This window comes from Leguminivora glycinivorella, chromosome 9 (genome assembly GCF_023078275.1).
Source record: "Leguminivora glycinivorella isolate SPB_JAAS2020 chromosome 9, LegGlyc_1.1, whole genome shotgun sequence".
Classification (NCBI taxonomy): domain Eukaryota; kingdom Metazoa; phylum Arthropoda; class Insecta; order Lepidoptera; family Tortricidae; genus Leguminivora; species Leguminivora glycinivorella.
In genome coordinates, this window is record NC_062979.1 from 16,483,622 (window position 1) to 16,504,925 (window position 21,304).

Consider the following 21,304-nt stretch of genomic DNA (forward strand, 5'->3'; position numbering starts at 1 on the left):
CTCTCGCCTACGCCACAATTTAACCCATATCCCACAGTCGCCTTCTACGACACCCACGGGAAGAAAGGGGGTGGTGAAATTCTTAACCCGTCACCACACAGGCAAGCTACAGTTAAGATATTAATTTCTTTGAAGAGTTCTCTTACTGATTCACGTGTTCCTAAGTTGTAAATAGAACGAATGGCTCTCTTTTGTAATACAAAGATAGTCTGTATGTCAGCTGCTTTGCCCCAAACCAGACCAGCGCTGTTCCAGCGCCCCACGCTTTTACAATCAAATATTATAATTAAAAGCACATAGTTTTTAAACTTCAGCTCACAAATAGAGACAACTTGAACGATCCATAATTTATTTTTGGCTTTTACGTGCATTTATAAAAGCGTGTTTTATAGTGTTTTTTAAACTATTAATTTATTTTATACTTTTTAGTCATTAATAATTAAATACTTTTAACATTTATACATAAATTTATTTCAAGTAGGCGGATTTTACATGCCATTTGTGGTTTAACGTGTACATATTGCTAATTGCTACTTAATAATAACTAGCGGCTACCTTCTTATTACGGTATTATCATAAAAATGTTTATACCTAGTAAGTTATCCGTAAAAGATAGACAATATAGACATGTGCCATCGCGGACTTTTTGAAGACATTAGAGAGACATACTTTCGCCATACATTGTTTTGAAGCTCTCAGCTAGTGGGATTTTGTTTGACTCGATTAGAAAATATTGTCACATTTCAACGAATTCAAACAAAATTTAAATATTTCTTTTTTGCCGAGCCCCCCTTTATTTGCTCTTAAGGGTCACAGGAAAACCATTACCCAACTTATTTTAAATACAACGTTGATCTTTCTTTCATGCGGGGGCTTCGCCCCCGAGCCCCCTTTCTTTTTGCTCTTAAAGGTCACAAGAAAACGCTAACCCAACTTATTTTAAATACAACGTTGATCTTTCTTTTATGCGGGGGGCTTCGCCCCCCGAGCCCCCCTTTGTTTGCTCTGAAAGGTCACAAGAAAACGCTAACCCAACTTATTTTAAATACTACGTTGATCTTTCTTTCATGCTTCCCTCCTCGAGCCCCCCCCCTTTTTCTGTTCTTATCTTCCGGCACCATCATCAGGCCTTGAAACCTAATCGTAGTCAAAGTTCATTACAAGACTTTTCTAAGAAGCTCAAAAACAGCTATGATACGATGTTCCATCATGTAGTTCCAGCTCATATCTTCCGGCTCCATCATCAGACCTTGAAACCCAATTGTAGTCAAAGTTCATTACAAGACTTTTCTAAGAAGCCCAAAAACAGCTATGATACGATGTTCCATCATGTAGTTCCAGCTCATATCTTCCGGCTCCATCATCAGACCTTGAAATGAAAATGAAAATGAAAATGAAATATTTATTTTTCAAGTAGGCATATTACAATGCGCATATGAACGTCAAATAAAGCTACGCCGGCTCTAACCCTACGCCTCAGCCTCGAGAAGATTTCAGTCCCCCCTCAGTTGGGTGGGGGGTATCCACTATGGGACCGGCAAGAAACTCGGCGGGCAACTTCTTTTCAAAACATTACATCTTATAATTAACATGCATTAAATAACAAGATACAATTTAACATGCAAAAGTATTCATCAAAGAATATGAACAGACTAGGTACTCTATGGAAATTAATTTCAATAAATTATATTATTGCTTAATAATACGTCGTTCTTCTTCAGAGAAAACATATCAAATTGTCACAGAAGAAAAAGATAATATGAATCTCAATATCATTAAATATGTAATTTACCTACACAACATAAAATATAAAATATTTGATGTGCTTTCTTATCTGAACTGTGTCCTCTATACATAATACAATTATTTTAATTGCTAGTCGTTTTTTGTAGTTTCTGGTTCGGGCCATGCATGTTTGTCTGTCAAATAGTCCTCGACTCTGTAATAAGCCTTTAACATCAATGTTTTTTTTAAGTAGTTCTTAAGAGCTGGGAGGGGTAATCTCAAAGCAGTGTCAGGTAACTTATTATAAAAATGAATGCATTGCCCAACAAATGACTTCTGTACTTTACGGACACGAAACTTCTTTATGGCAAGCTTATTTTTGTTTCTAGTGTTATAATTATGGATATCAGAATTCTTAGTGAAACAGTCTAAATTCTTAACAACATAAATTATACTATCATAAATGTATTGGGAAGCTACAGTTACATACATACATACATACATACAATCACGCCTGTGTCCCATAAAGGGGTAGGCAGAACACATGAAACTACTAAAGCTTCAGTGCCACTCCTGGCAAATAAGGGGTTGAAAGAAAACGAAACTGTGACATTGCAGTGACAGGTTGCCAGCCTCTCGCCTACGCCACAATTTAACCCATATCCCACAGTCGCCTTCTACGACACCCACGGGAAGAAAGGGGGTGGTGAAATTCTTAACCCGTCACCACACATTAAGATATAATTTCTTTGAAGAGTTCTCTTACTGATTCACGTGTTCCTAAGTTGTAAATAGAACGAATGGCTCTCTTTTGTAATACAAAGATAGTCTGTATGTCAGCTGCTTTGCCCCAAACCAGACCAGCGCTGTTCCAGCGCCCCACGCTTTTACAATCAAATATTATAATTAAAAGCACATAGTTTTTAAACTTCAGCTCACAAATAGAGACAACTTGAACGATCCATAATTTATTTTTGGCTTTTACGTGCATTTATAAAAGCGTGTTTTATAGTGTTTTTTAAACTATTAATTTATTTTATACTTTTTAGTCATTAATAATTAAATACTTTTAACATTTATACATAAATTTATTTCAAGTAGGCGGATTTTACATGCCATTTGTGGTTTAACGTGTACATATTGCTAATTGCTACTTAATAATAACTAGCGGCTACCTTCTTATTACGGTATTATCATAAAAATGTTTATACCTAGTAAGTTATCCGTAAAAGATAGACAATATAGACATGTGCCATCGCGGACTTTTTGAAGACATTAGAGAGACATACTTTCGCCATACATTGTTTTGAAGCTCTCAGCTAGTGGGATTTTGTTTGACTCGATTAGAAAATATTGTCACATTTCAACGAATTCAAACAAAATTTAAATATTTCTTTTTTGCCGAGCCCCCCTTTATTTGCTCTTAAGGGTCACAGGAAAACCATTACCCAACTTATTTTAAATACAACGTTGATCTTTCTTTCATGCGGGGGGCTTCGCCCCCCGAGCCCCCCTTTGTTTGCTCTTAAAGGTCACAAGAAAACGCTAACCCAACTTATCATAAATACTACGTTGATCTTTCTTTCATGCGGGGGGCTTCGCCCCCCGAGCCCCCCTTTATTTGCTCTTAAAGGTCACAAGAAAACGCTAACCCAACTTATTTTAAATACAACGTTGATCTTTCTTTTATGCGGGGGGCTTCGCCCCCCGAGCCCCCCTTTGTTTGCTCTTAAAGGTCACAAGAAAACGCTAACCCAACTTATTTCAAATACAACGTTGATCTTTCTGTTATGCGGGGGGCTTCGCCCCCCGAGCCCCCCTTTGTTTGCTCTAAAAGGTCACAAGAAAACGCTAACCCAACTTATCTTAAATACTACGTAGATCTTTCTTTCATGCGGGGGGCTTCGCCCCCGAGCCTCCCTTTGTTTGCTCTTAAAGGTCACAAGAAAACGCTAACCCAACTTATTCTAAATACTACGTTGATCTTTCTTTCATGCGGGGGCTTCGCCCCCGAGCCCCTTTTCTTTACTCTTAAGGATCACAAGAAAACCTTAACCCAACTTATTTTAAATACAACGTTGATCTTTCTTTTATGCGGGGGCTTCGCCCCCGAGCCCCCTTTGTTTGCTCTGAAAGGTCACAAGAAAACGCTAACCCAACTTATTTTAAATACTACGTTAATCTTTCTTTTATGCGGGGGTTTCGCCCCCCAGCCCCCTTTTCGTTACTCTTAAGGGTAACAAGAAAACCCTAACCCAACTTATTTTAAATACAACGTTTATCTTTCTTTTGTGCGGGGGCTTCGCCCCCGAGCCCCTTTGTTTGCTCTTAAAGGTCACAAGAAAACGCTAACCCAACTTATTCTAAATACTACGTTGATCTTTCTTTCATGCGGGGGGCTTCGCCACCCGAGCCCCCCTTTTCTTTACTCTTAAGGATCACAAGAAAACCTTAACCCAACTTATTTTAAATACAACGTTTATCTTTCTTTCTTGCGGGGGCTTCGCCCCCCGAGCCCCCCTTTGTTTGCTCTGAAAGGTCACAAGAAAACGCGAACCCAACTTATTTTAAATACTACGTTGATCTTTCTTTCATGCTTCCCCCTCGAGCCCCCCCCCCCCCCCCCCCCCCCCCCCCTTTTTCTGTTCTTATCTTCCGGCACCATCATCAGGCCTTGAAACCTAATCGTAGTCATAGTTCATTACAAGACTTTTCTAAGAAGCCCAAAAACAGCTATGATACGATGTTCCATCATGTAGTTCCAGTTCATATCTTCCGGCTCCATCATCAGACCTTGAAACCTAATCGTAGTCAAAGTTCATTACAAGACTTTTCTAAGAAGCCCAAAATCAGCTATTATACGATGTTCCATCATGTAGTTCTAGTTCATATCTTCCGGCTCCATCATCAGACCTTGAAACCTAATCGTAGTCAAAGTTCATTACAAGACTTTCCTAAGAAGCCCAAAAACAGCTATGATACGATGTTCCATCATGTAGTTCCAGTTCATATCTTCCGGCTCCATCATCAGACCTTGAAACCTAATCGTAGTCAAAGTTCATTACAAGACTTTTCTAAGAAACCCAAAAACAACTATGATACGATGTTCCATTATGTAGTTCCAGTTCATATCTTTCGGCTTCATCATCAGACCTTGAAACCTAATTGTAGTCAAAGTTCATTACAAGACTTTTCTAAGAAACCCAAAAACGGCTATGATACGATGTTCCATCATGTAGTTCCAGTTCATATCTTCCGACTCCATCATCAGATCAGCTCAACAGTACCATATTATTGTATTGTCATCGGAACTACATATAGCTGCCAATTTTCATTACGCTACGACTCCTGGAAGATGGTTAAATTAGCTTCCTTAGATTCCATTACATACATAGTTACATACACGACGACCTAATAAAAGCGTGTTAATAATAAAAAGGAGAAATATCTGTAGAAAATATGATTGTTGCCACTTCCAGGCTGCGAAAGCGCCATCTAGTTTAATCCTTAAAATCCCCATACATTTTAGGGGCACACTTTTTTCGTATGGGCTTTATTAGACCCGGTATAATATCGTCCTTGCTACATACAAAAAAAAACATCAAATGGCCAATATAGTAATTACACTCTGCATGTATAATTCACTAATGCTTTAAAATTCTGTGATCATCGTCGCATTCAAGACATTTTTATTACTAAGCAGCTTTAAAAAGCTTGATAAAAATCAATGAAATAAATTTGACTGTAAATAACCTAAAACCTTGTTTCCAAGTTCGACTGACAGCGAAGCGTACGCAGCTGAAACACCAGTGCGAGGGCTTGGCGGAGGCCCTGCAGGCGGCGCGCGACACCCGCGCCCGGGTCACCGGCCTCATCAAGGATGAGGAGCGAGCAGAAGAGAGTTACATGTACGTGTACATATTTGTAATAATAACCTAACCACAAAATAAAAAAATTGAAAAAACCTCCGACATAGTGGATTTTCATGAAACATGGCTAAGAACACTCCCGACTAATTCAGATTTCAAACAAAAAATACTAAATCTAAATCGGTTCATCCGTTCGGGAGCTACGATGCCACAGACAGACACACACACACAAACAGACAGACAAACACACACGTCAAACTTATAACACCCCGTCGTTTTTGCGTCGAGGGTTCAAAAACGCAGCTATAAAGCAAATAATAGACGTACGAGCAAGTACGCGTACCTACTTATGGCTCGACGACCTTTTTCGATTGTGTATCACCGTAAGTACGCGTAGGTACAGTCAGCCAAGAAAGTGGTTTACCACTTTTCGACTCTATTTCAGACACATAAGGTCGAAAAGTGGTAAACCACTTTTTTGGTTGACTGTACTTACTTTAAAACCGCCGCGCATAGTCGTCGACTCGACAATCCAACCGGTTTGAAATAATAATACTACTTGCTCGTACGTCTATCACCCACTTAAGATGATACAGGAGGGGTCAAATTGTCCATACAAACGCTCTCGACTATTTCCTCCCTGGTTTTTTTTTAAATTTATTATTTTATTATTTATTTAGGTTTGCCAACAGGTGTAATACAAAGATACTTATACATTAAAATTACTTTAAGATAAACTTGCTCGAGTATTCACCCAATTACAGGCAAACACGGCAAGCATGTTTCAAAATTTTTCTTAATCCTAAGTAGGAACTAAGTTGAAATGGAAGTATACATCTAAATTAACTAAGTAGGTAGGTACAACTTTAAATACTGATACAATAAGTAATCTAGTTAGCAAGGAGGTAGAAATAGTTATATACGTAATTAATTTCAAAAAGTTTTAATATGTATTTTACGTATATATATGTATGTTACGCCTTACGGTTTAGTCTTAAGTGTATGTAAATATGTTTTTAACTGATTATGTGTCATTTTCAACATGTCAGTATTATTTTGTTTGTACAATATGTTATGCTCTCTACAAATTCTAGGTATTAAACTGTGACAACCAACATTTGTTTTGAAGATAGAGCAATGATTTTTTCAACACAGATTTTTTTTTTTATCTGTATCGGACCGTTTTGATTTTTTTGATATTAATCGTAAACTAGAACTTTCCTTTGCTAATCCGCGAATAGATAACGTGCAAGTCAATCAGTGCTAACCTGTTATAATTACTTGCGTATTTTTTACATGCAATTAATTTTCCCACCCTCCCACCGCAAAAATAAAAATAAATACGCAAATAAATATAACAACCCACCACCAAATATACAAAACTCGACACGTGTTTCGCCTCTCTACGAGGCATCCTCAGGAGCTGATGTTGACGGTCCGAAGTCCCGCAACTGACTGATCGTCCCCAGAATGGTCGGCCATATTTATACTTTGTCCACCCCCCTACCAAGCAAGTTAGATGGAAAAATTCGTAATAACGGCGATGACGCAACATTCAACTGCTCATTAAGGATTAACCCCTATTGTTGTACCTAATTATCTCCAACTGTTCTAGAACCCCCAAACGCAGCCCTTTCTCACATACATGTAAAACATCAAAAGAATGATTCTCTGATACAGTATGGTCACTCTCTATCAAATGCTTTGCAAAATTGGATCTCTCTGGATGGTTGTGCCTGTATGATGCCATATGCTCCTTATACCTAGTAGTGAAATTGCGGCCCGTTTGGCCCACGTACACTTTGTTACAAACATCACAGCTCAACTTATAAACCCCAGATTTTTTTCCCTTTCTCGATCCTATCTTTTCCGTTACAAAGCTTGGAGTGCAAAGTGTTATTTGTCCTAAAGGCCACAGGAATGCCGTTTGACTTCAAAATCTTATAAATGTCCTCTGACACTTTGCCAACATAAGTAATGCTCGCTTGACACCTCTTAACCGGTTCAGAAGGACGTGCCGCATACAACATATTGTTAACCATAACCATTCGCTTCTTTCTGATGATGCCATCAACGATTGATTTATCATAACCGTTCGAAACTGCCAAGTGGTAAATATTGTCCAATTCGGCTCGATAGTGTTCTTCAGAAAGAGGCACAGACAACATCCTATGCACATAACAGTGAAAAGCGGCCAACCTATGCTGCCAAGGGTGTGTAGAAGAAGCTGGTATAACTGTATCAGTATGTGTAGGCTTGCGGTAAATTTGAAATTGATGGCTATTATTAACTCTAGTAATGGTCAAATCTAGAAAATTCAATGACTTTTCTTGCTCTAGTTCCTTCTTAAACTTGATCTTTGGATGTTTACTATTAAGCCCAGTAACAAATTCATCCAGCAGGTCCATACTCCCCGTCCAACAAATAATCAAATCATCTACGTATCTGAAGTAATACAATATATTATCATTCCCTGCAATATGCTGGTTCTCAAAGTGGTCCATAAAGATATCCGCCATTAAAGGACTCAGTGGAGAACCCATGGCTAAACCATCACTTTGCAAATAATACTGTCCCCCGAATCTAAAATAATTATGTTTCATACATATAGCAGTTAGATCTATCAACTCATCTACCTCCCCTGGATGTAAACGTTGCTTTTCAAAAAGGTCCCTTAGAATATCCAAAGTCTCCCCATACGGCACATTCGTAAACAAACTATCTACATCCAACGAAAGCAAGACAGCATTATCTGGAATAATAATATCTTTGATCTTTTCTATTAAATTATTATTATTAAATTATTATTATTAAATTATTATTATTAAATTATTATTTTTTATTTATTATTTATGTAGGGGGGGTGGACAAAGTATAAATATGGCCGACCATTCTGGGGACGATCAGTCAGTTGCGGGACTTCGGACCGTCAACATCAGCTCCTGAGGATGCCTCGTAGAGAGGCGAAACACGTGTCGAGTTTTGTATATTTGGTGGTGGGTTGTTATATTTATTTGCGTATTTATTTTTATTTTTGCGGTGGGAGGGTGGGGAAATTAATTGCATGTAAAAAATACGCAAGTAATTATAACAGGTTAGCACTGATTGACTTGCACGTTATCTATTCGCGGATTAGCAAAGGAAAGTTCTAGTTTACGATTAACATGGATTTCCGCAAAGTAACGCCTGATTCCATCGATTATTTGAAAACGGCTAGCGTGGCCGAACAGGCACGACTTTATGTCAAACTAACCAAACAACATCGTGCAGCTGTCCAGAATGTGTGGTTTAATCAACAGTGCAAGCGTTTGAACGTTGTGCCTAATTACATCCAGTTGCGTTGTAGTAGCAATTCGAGGGCTGCTAAGTTGGCTGTTAGTAGGGCTCAGAGAATTTGGTTGAACGAAGAATCTCGCCATTGGTTTTCGGTTAGAGATAATTTGAAACTGCATCTTAAAGTGTTGTATTCTGAACTCTCATTTAAGTTGCATAATCTCGAGTTTGATATCCTAGACCAAAAGGCGAGATACTTTGCTTCTGAACTTGCACATGAGATGTATACTACTCAGCTAAACAAATTGCGTAGGTTAACGGAGTCGAGTTCGAGTTCGTTTTTGAGGGGAGGGAAACGGAACCAACACCTCACCATGACTTCCATCCTCGTGTGAAAAATTTAACTGATGTGGAGTTTTCGGAGAATGAAGTAGAGCTTTTAGGAAAAGGGTTGAAATATAATTTCCAGCCAAAAATAACTCAGGGGACGTTAGAGAATTTGGCTGTGGATTCAGAGGTAGCGATAGTGCGGGGCCGTGGTGATTTAGATACCAAGACCATGGTGGCCAATGTTATTAAGAGTACTGTTCCGGCACAGGGTGGTGGATTTAGTTCTGATGGTTTGGCACTGAGAACTATTCAACAGAAAGTGCGAGAAAATGATTTGGTAGTTTCGAAAGCAGACAAAGGAAATTGCATTGTTATTATGGAGAAAGGAAGTTATAATCAGAAAGTTCTTGATCTGATTCAAGGTGATGGCTTTTCGAGTTTGCAGAGAGACCCAACTCCAGGATTCCAGAAAGATCTGAGACAGGCAATTAAAAACTCTATGTTTGTTTTTGAAACTGAACATCAGAAGAGCATGGTTGTGCCAATGAATCCACGAGCTCCTATTCTTTATGGGCTACCTAAGATTCATAAGGATAACATTCCAGTTCGTCCAGTGGTCTCATATTTGGGTGCACCAACTTATAATCTAGCTAAGAGGTTGAATCACATTATTAGAGAAAAGTCTCAGTTCCGGCCGAAGTTTTGTTTGAGGAATAGTTTGCAGTTAATAGAAAAGATCAAAGATATTATTATTCCAGATAATGCTGTCTTGCTTTCGTTGGATGTAGATAGTTTGTTTACGAATGTGCCGTATGGGGAGACTTTGGATATTCTAAGGGACCTTTTTGAAAAGCAACGTTTACATCCAGGGGAGGTAGATGAGTTGATAGATCTAACTGCTATATGTATGAAACATAATTATTTTAGATTCGGGGGACAGTATTATTTGCAAAGTGATGGTTTAGCCATGGGTTCTCCACTGAGTCCTTTAATGGCGGATATCTTTATGGACCACTTTGAGAACCAGCATATTGCAGGGAATGATAATATATTGTATTACTTCAGATACGTAGATGATTTGATTATTTGTTGGACGGGGAGTATGGACCTGCTGGATGAATTTGTTACTGGGCTTAATAGTAAACATCCAAAGATCAAGTTTAAGAAGGAACTAGAGCAAGAAAAGTCATTGAATTTTCTAGATTTGACCATTACTAGAGTTAATAATAGCCATCAATTTCAAATTTACCGCAAGCCTACACATACTGATACAGTTATACCAGCTTCTTCTACACACCCTTGGCAGCATAGGTTGGCCGCTTTTCACTGTTATGTGCATAGGATGTTGTCTGTGCCTCTTTCTGAAGAACACTATCGAGCCGAATTGGACAATATTTACCACTTGGCAGTTTCGAACGGTTATGATAAATCAATCGTTGATGGCATCATCAGAAAGAAGCGAATGGTTATGGTTAACAATATGTTGTATGCGGCACGTCCTTCTGAACCGGTTAAGAGGTGTCAAGCGAGCATTACTTATGTTGGCAAAGTGTCAGAGGACATTTATAAGATTTTGAAGTCAAACGGCATTCCTGTGGCCTTTAGGACAAATAACACTTTGCACTCCAAGCTTTGTAACGGAAAAGATAGGATCGAGAAAGGGAAAAAATCTGGGGTTTATAAGTTGAGCTGTGATGTTTGTAACAAAGTGTACGTGGGCCAAACGGGCCGCAATTTCACTACTAGGTATAAGGAGCATATGGCATCATACAGGCACAACCATCCAGAGAGATCCAATTTTGCAAAGCATTTGATAGAGAGTGACCATACTGTATCAGAGAATCATTCTTTTGATGTTTTACATGTATGTGAGAAAGGGCTGCGTTTGGGGGTTCTAGAACAGTTGGAGATAATTAGGTACAACAATAGGGGTTAATCCTTAATGAGCAGTTGAATGTTGCGTCATCGCCGTTATTACGAATTTTTCCATCTAACTTGCTTGGTAGGGGGGGTGGACAAAGTATAAATATGGCCGACCATTCTGGGGACGATCAGTCAGTTGCGGGACTTCGGACCGTCAACATCAGCTCCTGAGGATGCCTCGTAGAGAGGCGAAACACGTGTCGAGTTTTGTATATTTGGTGGTGGGTTGTTATATTTATTTGCGTATTTATTTTTATTTTTGCGGTGGGAGGGTGGGAAAATTAATTGCATGTAAAAAATACGCAAGTAATTATAACAGGTTAGCACTGATTGACTTGCACGTTATCTATTCGCGGATTAGCAAAGGAAAGTTCTAGTTTACGATTAACATGGATTTCCGCAAAGTAACGCCTGATTCCATCGATTTTTTGATATTCTTATTTTTAAGTCCATCAAAAATATCCAAAAACGGCCTTATTGCTTATGGCGCAATAAAAGGTGTGGTATTCAAGATTGGTAACAATAAGCCAAAAAAACTAAACGGTCCGACACAGATTATTTCATTGTTATTCTGATTCTCAAATTTCGTTACGATTGATTAAGCTTTGCAAGAGGAAACAGTCGAGAGCGGAACCTCGATTTTAAAGATTTTTTTCGCAATATTTTTTAACTGAGTTGTTTTGAATGGACAATTTTTTTTCGATAAATCTAGTTAATAACCCTAGTATATATAACTAAAATTCCCAAAGTGAAAGGGGGGCTCCTTTCCATTTCAGCATTTTCGCTCCTGTAGCGTCTTAACACCGGTTGAGATAATCTGGTGCAGGAGAGCTGAAATTTGCTAATTTCCTCTTTGTAAAGTACAATTACTCTAAATAAGAATTTTATATGTTATAGACGGACCTACGAGGACTCGTTGCAAAATAAGGCGGAGCGATTTAGGCAGACTCGGAGTTTCTATGTAAGTCTTAAGTATGGTCATATGTAGCAATTAGAAAACCCGAATCATTGAACGTTTTGACATTAGGTAATAAATTAGTGGGCAAGTATAAAAGTAGCAAATATATTGGAGTAGATATGAAAAATGAAATCTTAAATGATCGCTTGTGTAAAACTTATAAAACAAAGAAATTATATGTCACAAAACGACGTAACGTAAACCACACAAAAACATTTCTCAATTCGATACACGTGTGCTATATAAAGAGTTATTTACATAATTATAATAAATTGGTGATTTTATTCACACATATTGTGAGAAAAATCATCATATTCCAGTTTCCTTATTTCTAGACGTGGGATGTAAATAATGTAAATATCATTTTATTTCTCTTACTTCATAAGTGCCTGACACGTTCCGGGCATGAATATCCCGACCACTAACTTCATTTTAACTATGTACGTATATCTGTTACTAAATCAAATCACGTCAATGCACGTATTAACATAGTATTGATATGTAGGCACGTAACATTATGTACATAGACCAGGTATTATGTTTACATGAGCCGGTTAGTATCATTCGAAAACATAGGAACACAGTCAACATAGTTCAAAATTCAAACGCATGTAAATCAGCTTCTGTTTCTTATATATACTTATATAATTAAATTTTATGAGCGAATAAATGTTCTGTATATCAGCCAGTCTCGTTCCTTTACCAATCCAATTGCTTATATAGTGGGTTTTCAGGACTTCCAGAAATAGCTTGCTAGCATTATTGGCGGCAACCATTTTGTCTAATCAAATTAATTTATTTAATGTCTACCAGGACGAGACGCAGATGACTCGGGATTTCGAAGAGGTTAATAAAACGATCTCCGAGTTTGAGAGTGAAGTCGCACGGCGTCAACAAATTGTTGGAGAGTTGAAAAATAAACTTGGAACCATGACACCGGGGATTCCTGAAGACTTGCCTGTCATCATGTGAGATTAATAATGCATTTTAAAATATGTATGATACACAGAAACTAGTTTGCGATTATTTGTCTAGACAAATAAACGCTTTACAACAGCATAATAATTTTTTCTCCTCACTAGCTCGGAAACACGTGTTTTGTCCTTTAATACCAGCGGGTAAAAACGCATTTTATCCACTAGTGGGTAAAGTAATTTGACCTTGAATAAAGTCAAATTAACTGCTTTAAAATTGATAAAAGTAGGTGAAACTAGTAATAATTAGTTTCCCAGGAAGGTATCTAGTGTAACTACTTAACTAATGGGTACCTACTTATCGAGCTAACTACTTTCGTTCTACCAACCCTAGGGTTGGTAGAATTAGCTCGATAAGTAGGTACCTAACCCATTCGTGTCTAGACACATGTATATTTTATTATCTTCTTTTTTTATTTTCCTTACTTTGTTTTGCCACCGAACACATCGGAGCTGCCAGGGTTTTCAACAATACCGGAACACCTGTGTATTGGCGTACCTATTTAGGAACGTACAAAAAGTAGGAAGGTACGAAAAGTTGAAAAACAAAAACAAGCTACTGATAAAATATGGGAATATTTTTTTTTACCAACAACAGACTACTTTTTTTATATACAAAAATAAAACATAATACACACACATTTTGCTGATAAAAGGTTTTGAACTAATTAACTAGTATGGCTCTGTCATCCAAAGAGGATCTTGGCCTCCAAAACGAGGGCACGCCACTTATCCCGATCCTGCGCATTATCGGCTTGTAGCTGACACAGATCCGCCATCACACTGTCTCCCCAGCGGTATCTGGGCCGACCCGCCGGGCGGCCACCAGTTGGTTTTCCCAGATACGCCCTCTTGGCAGCCCGATCCTCTCCCATTCTTAGTAGGTGGCCGAGCCAGCGCAGTTTGTGGGATTATTAGGTTTTTGAGATCAATAAATTTTCATAATAATGTACACTTACACAGGATAATATGTTGAGCAAGTTTTTAAATTACTCAAAAGAGTAGGTCTTTGATTTGACGTCAATTGTATAAAAGACATGGTTGAATGTTTCCTCATTTGGAGGGCCCTGCATTAAGAAGTAAAATTTATTGTTTAGATTTAGATGATATGCTTATAGGTACTTGTAATATCTATAAATAAATCATGAATACAACAAATAAACATACAAATTTCCATCGAGTCATTTTCTCAAGATCTCTGATCTCGTTTGAATTCGGATCTGGGGCAAACAATGGCCGTCGTCGATCACGTTCAGCATTTTGGCCTAGTTTCGATTCAGACGCATACAGGTGAAACACATGCCAAAGTAGTGTTAACTGAAAAACGAAATAAAACGGGATTATTGAGAAATCTGACAATTAAAACATGAAAACCCAGAAAGAATAACCTGTAATAGTATTTTATGCAACAGGCGTTTAAAGGAGGTCAAAAAAGACGAGTGGCGTGGGTAACAATTTGAGGCGAAGCCGAAAATTGTTATTAAGACGCCACGAGTATTTTTTGACTCAGTTAAACACCGTTGCATACAATACTTTTTCTACGACCATGCACATACTTTTGAATAGTTTTCTAGAATAACTTTCGTGAAATTCGCACTGTTTCCTACAAGTATTTTGACTTGTCCTCTGCAATGTTCCTGCTTCACCCTGTCGCTCGCGCTCCCCCGCGCCGCCGCCCGCCCCCGGCCGGCGCCCCGCGGCCCGTTATATCCCTTAACGGCTACCTAACAATGCTGTAAGAGCTATATCGTATGCGTGGGTACGCGGGGCGCCGGCCGGGGGCGGGCATCTTTTATGTAGGGTTTTAACGATCTATGCACGACCCGGTAAATGACGAATAACAACACGGGAGTAGAAAAAAGCATATATGCATATACTGTTCCGACTATTTCGTAAACTATTGTAGCCTTTCTAAGAAAAAAATACACGCGTTAATAAAACTGGCGTGTTAATAAAACTGGAATCAGATTTTTATAAAATATCCTGATATCAGTATACGCTCTAATTCACCTGAGAGTACCTTTATTAAATTGTTTTAAAAACGGAATTGTCTGTGAACTCCCACATCGAAATTGATTGCTCTTCAAAGGTCTGTATTTGAGTTTGATGATGAATCAATTCGCCTTTATTATTTTGATTCACTGAGCCATCAAAGACCTTTATTGGCGTTTGTCAATTATTTGTAAAAATATATAATATTTGTTTACTTTATGAGCTTGTATTTCACTTAAAAAGTAAGTCTATTTTAAACATGTTTGTTTGGCTCAAATCTTCCAAGCTAAATTAGACCCTTCAGCTAATAGCGAATAATAGTAGGTATTGTAAGGTCTAATAACCATCTGTTCGGGCGCTACGATACCACAGACAGACACACACAGACAGACAGACACGTCAAACTTATAACACCCCGTCGTTGTTGCGTCGAGGGTTAAAAATGACGCATGACGTGAACAAAAGATTTCCTTCCAATGCGATTGGCTGATGAGTCCTATCAAAGAGAATCGAGTATTATAGAGAGTTACTGTCGAAGTAAAATGTGTAATCACAGTGCGTAGACTGCCATCTCTTGACACAGGCTTAAAACTTTTGAACCTCAGTTTTGACAATTTGGCCCATATTCTTAGCTTGATATGTGTTAAAATGTCAAATATTAATATTAGCGCCATCTAGCTGAGCGTACAGTCAGCCAAGAAAGTGGTTTACCACTTTTCGACTCTATTTCAAAGGCATAAATAAGGTCGAAAAGTGGTAAACCGCTTGTTTGGCTGACTGTACCCCAAAGGTGTAATGCCATCTAGGCCACCGTACCTTTTTCTGTATGGTACTGAGGTACGTTTTTTTCTTAGACTGTGTAGATAGATACGGAGTTATATATGTCTTTGGTCCTATTCATAACGCGCATGATTGGTCGCTTTGACTCCAAGCTTTTGGCTGTACCAGTGGTACCATTTCTTGTGCCCGTAAGGCCCGTATATATTACGATCATAGGAACTCATATTCATATGCCAATGATTTTCTGAAATATTTTATAGACCCATGAGGTTTTACCAATATGAAGGTTATTGAGTTAAAGAAAATTTATTCAGTTCTATTATTACAGGGGTAAAATGGAGCTAGCTGAGAAATTGAAATTGCTGATGAAAAATACTGAAGATCTTCGACTGAAAGTGAATAATCTGAAGAAACAGGATAATAAACTTTAAAAAGATTTTCGACGTGAGACTTTGCTATACCTTCTATGCATATTAGGTATAAGTAATACAATTGTCTAGATGCGTTTCCTTAGTAATAAATAATTACTTACTATTTCCTTAGTAACATTCGTCAATTATTTTTTTTTAATAATTATTTCGTTAATCATAACACGATCATATGTACACTAAGGCCTGATTTGGACGGCGGCGGCGTGCGAACTCGCATGCGATTTTAGTTACACTGCGGGCAGTTGAGAATACATATAATTTTGCACAACCACCAAATACCGCAATGTAATCAAACTCGTATGCGATTTCTCGTACCGTCTAAATGGACCCTTATAATAGGTAATTATTAAAATACCATTTTGGGCAAAGATTGTCGATGACGCTACTGGATGAGGCTGTTAGTATCAGTAACTATGGCCTAAGCTAGAAGAAGCGCTAGAGATGGTCAAACAATACGTGTTATATCTTTTGACAAAACACTCTAAGAAAAGAAGATCTCCAGGAGAATCCAGCTCGGTTGGGCGGCATTCAATAAACTTGCGGACATCCTCAAACCCGCTGACATTCCACAGTGCTTGAAAACTCGCCTCTTTAATCAACGTGTCCTGCCCACCATGACCTACGGTGCCGAGACATGAACGCTCACTAAGAAGGCTGTGCATATGATACGAGTAGCACAGACAGAGAGCCATGGAGAGCGCCATGCTCGGTATTAAGATGCAAGATCGAATAAGGAATACCGAAATCCGTCGTCGCACTAAGGTGCAAGACGTAGGTTTCGTTATTACTAGACTAAAATGGAGTTGACTAAAATGGACATGTTGCTAGGTAGAGTGATGGCAGGTGGACCAAAATGTTAACGGAATGGTGGCCGCTTACAAATGTAAGAAGTGCCTGGCATCCGTTGGCTCGTTGGGTCGACGACATCCGAAAAACTGCGGGTCACAACTGGATGAGATTACCCCAGGACCGGGAGAAGTGGCGTACTGGAAGAGAGGCCTTGCTCAGCAGTGGGCGATAAAGGGCTGATATGATGATGATGATGATGAAGCTAGAAAATTACCTATTAAAATTGCGTCAAACGGCCAGCACCAACACCTACTTTGAAAAACGTTAAATGTACCTATAGACGACCGTTACAGCGATTTAATAGTTATTTGTTATACAAGGGGGCAAAGTTGTATTTTAACGCCGAGTGTGGAATGGAAAAACGAGCAAGTGAAAGAATTCTATAGTTGAACCACCAGCGAAGCAAGTGGTTCGAGAATAGAATCCTGAACTTGCGAGATTTTTAACACACGAGAAGTAAAATACATTTGCACCCGAGTGTAACACAAAACTTTTCCCCTCACTATAGCGAGGAAACTACAGCGCAAAAAATGCGTTTATCACTGCTTCCAGTAGTTTCACAGGTGGTAAATCATCTTTATTACTAGATTCACTTACTTTTGTCAATTTTAAAGCAGTTAATTTGATTTTATTCGAGGTCAAATTACTGTGGGTAAAATGCGTTTTTACCCGCTGGTATTAAAGGACAAAACAAGTGTTTCCGAGCTAGTGAGGGGAAAATAATTATACTCTCTTTTGCAATATTTAACTTACGCCCCATGTTTCACCAAGTACTATTGTTGTGTCGCGAGCGTTGCATGATTTATGTATTGATGCCAAATTTCACCGTTCTGTAATAGCAATCGCGGAGTTAACCCACGGGCGGACGGACAGACAACGTACCATCAGCTGCAAAAGTTCATGGCGAATTAATCAATGAATTCATTCGTAATTTTTCCATGCACTTTTGCAGCCGATAGTACATTGCGAAACTATAAGGGTTTCTAGTCGATCTATTTCATCTACGAAATAATCAATGGCATCATTTCCATGTAGATACTCGTAATAGAGTTGTCACCATTGCCACAGTATATTTGCATACCTACTCGAGTGTTAATACAGAAGCAAAACAACACAGCAGCGGCAAAAGATTGACAACAGGCGGTCTTATCGCTAAAGGCCATCTTTTTCAAACAATAGCGGAAATTAATTAATATTTTCTTTTCAGTAGATGTTATAAGATGCAGAGTTAGAAGAAGATTACTATAAAATATCCCCCAGATGCATAGTATCGTCTATCGTGGGTACCTATTATGTTTGCAAAATTACTTAACAATTCAAATCCATGTCAACTTGATATAATGAAAAAGTCTCATATTGACTATCTATGTAGTATTGTACAGTCAAGTGTAAAAATATGGGTGCGTACAACTTATCAAAAATATGTCCCATAGCACTTTATGTCGGCGGAATAAGGTCTCGGTACATATTTTTGAGCGGATAAAATCGAAACGTATTTTTGCACTTGACTGTACATAACTGTCATTTCGATAGTATCGTATCAAAAACGATATGGGATACAAATTATACGCAAAAAAAACTTTTGTACCTTACGAAAATGTATATGACATGAATCACGAATTTGAATGTTTAATAAAAACTTATTTTATTTTCATTCATGATTTATAAGAATAAATCTAATTGAAAATCATGCCTCACCATTGACAAGTCCAATTATGAGACGCCTTATATTTAATACTTTTACGTACAAATACCTACCTAATTTATGAATAGCTAGCATATTTTTGAAAATCTGTACACCCACATTGCTCGTGTGGACTGCCCCCATAGGGCTTAAGATTGTTTTATCTAATTAAAGCCAAATACTTTCTTTGAAAATCGTAAGCTTGTCGTAAGTATTCAGTTCTCACATCTCACAAGAAAAACAGAGTTGGACAGATAAACTGTCCTAGTTTAAAGGTGGTGTAAAATTTTAAACACACGATAATTCGACGAGTAGTGCTATGAATTATATTCATAACATTCTATATTTTAATGCTTTTCTTTAACTTGAATAATTTTATGCATTTTGTTGTAGAAGGAGTTTGACCCGGCACGCTCGACCTCATCTGCTATGTCATGTCATTAATGATTACCCGACCCAGAATATACCACATTTTTAGCGTTTTGCCATCTCAATAAAACTCTGCATTTATTTGTATACCTATGAATAAATATTAATAGTTATCGGTTGCGTGAAGATGCGTAGCGTACTTTTCAAGGTAAAATATCAGCCTAAAAATTTCGACGAAAATGGCACTTTTCCTCGTGAAGATATATTATGCTCTGACCAAGTTTATATTTTGAATACGTTTGTGGCTAAAATATCTTCGATTATATTCCTTAATATAACACCATACTCAACATCAGTCTGACATTTGTTGAACTCCTGAAATTGAAATGCATTTTCTTAGGAAAATGGCCCTCGTGCCGCGTAAATAGCATTTTGTATCTAGCCCTTATATTTTCTAAAGAAACAGCGTACATACATAAATTATCCTTTCTATTAAGGTCCTTTAGTTCATGGTTATTTTTCAGTGTGCAAAACGTTGTCCCCTCTTCATTTATATTATGTTATTGAATATTTTATGATTTTAGGCACAATTTTGTATAAATCGTCCATGATTATTTGTAGTTACTTTACTGACACGAACCATCCAATTCCTATAAAATGGTTACTTGATTTCAGAAGTGGAAGACTCCTATAAACGATTTTTGGTATGCAGTATCAAAGCATTACTGGATATTTACTTTTTACAGTTAGTTGAATATCTCGCCCAATCCGGAATGTTCGCTGTTAAATTTTCCAAATGCAATACTTCTTAAAATGTTATAAAAAAAATAATAAAACAAACTGTAACCGAAACGTCTTTTAGAATCCGTGAAGGATATTAAATTGATGATTTAAAATGATAGACATGGAATAAAAACAGTTATATTTAAATAGATATCGACATGTATTACAATAAGACGCTTATTGTGCCCAACCCTGTAATTTCGGAAAACCTCAGCAATCTATTTTCAATTTTCCTCGTAGAAGATTAGGCTGGCAGAAGAAAGTTCCAACGAACTCCTTAATCCCTTTCATCGTTCGTCTTAGGTACGTGTATATACACGAGAAATCCAATATAGGGTACAGTCGGCATTGAATATACACACATACCTAATATAATTATAAACTCACGCCAGCGTACGTAGCCGAACGCATAAACGCTCATGAAACGCTCACGAAACGAAACGCTCGTAGATCTCTATCACTCTTGCGTATTGGCGCGACAGAGCCAAACTACCTTTCGCGGCGTTTCGTTTTCGTTTCGCGTCGTAGAAATACCATTCGGCTACGGGGCCTGTATTCCGTAAGGCAGTATAGGCAGAGCACATATTTCGAACGTTTCAGTTGCCACTCTTATAAAAGGGGTTGAAAGAGAACAAATTGTAATATTGCTGTGACACAGGTTGCTAACCCATCGCTGAAACTACAACCATGTCACACAGTACTCTACGAGTATGTAAGTATATTTAGAGATGGGCCGAATATGGACTTTGCCGAATACGAATATTCGACCGAACATTCGTTTCAGCTCATACCGAACCGAACATTCGGCCGAATATTCGGTTACGCCATGTTTTTAAAGCGGATATTAAGAATAAAACTATTAAACGATTGATAATGGTTACATATGTTACTACAACTATGTTCTTATGATTTAGTGGATAAGTTAAAACAACTCTGAACTGTTCTCAACTCTTAAATTACGGTTTTTTTTAACTTTTTTACAAAACAATTATATTTATACATATTTTGACGCATAGGTAATTTATACTAATTATCTCTTTTTAGTAGGTCCTTAGAAAGCTACTGAAATAGGAGCTTATTATCCAGTGGAATACGTAATATCTTCATTAGTTATTTACTTTGTTTATTCGGTAAATATTCGGCAATGCAACCGAATTATTTGGCCGAATACGAACATTGAAAAACTTGTCGAATACCGAATATTTACTGAATATTCGGCCCGTCTCTAGATATATTATTTGATGCTGACAGTACTTACCTACTATTCGTGGGCAAAGGGGAAAAAATACCAATTAAAAGCAACGACGTTAAGGTGACTTACGAAAACGTTGTTATTAAGAAGGTCACATGAGATTTTTATGACA

General features: G+C 37.8%; 1 protein-coding gene across 1 annotated transcript in view; it reads left to right on the top strand.

Moving 5' to 3' along the window:
- Positions 1–16,338, top strand: part of LOC125229818 — a 29,467-nt gene extending 13,129 nt beyond the window's left edge. Inside the window, exons 3-6 of the mRNA XM_048134759.1 lie at positions 5,498–5,633; positions 12,018–12,081; positions 12,892–13,046; positions 16,153–16,338. Coding sequence (XP_047990716.1) covers positions 5,498–5,633; positions 12,018–12,081; positions 12,892–13,046; positions 16,153–16,255 — 458 coding nt within the window. The 3' untranslated portion in view covers positions 16,256–16,338. The remainder of the gene's footprint in view (positions 1–5,497; positions 5,634–12,017; positions 12,082–12,891; positions 13,047–16,152) is intronic.
- The last annotated feature ends 4,966 nt before the right edge of the window (positions 16,339–21,304 follow it).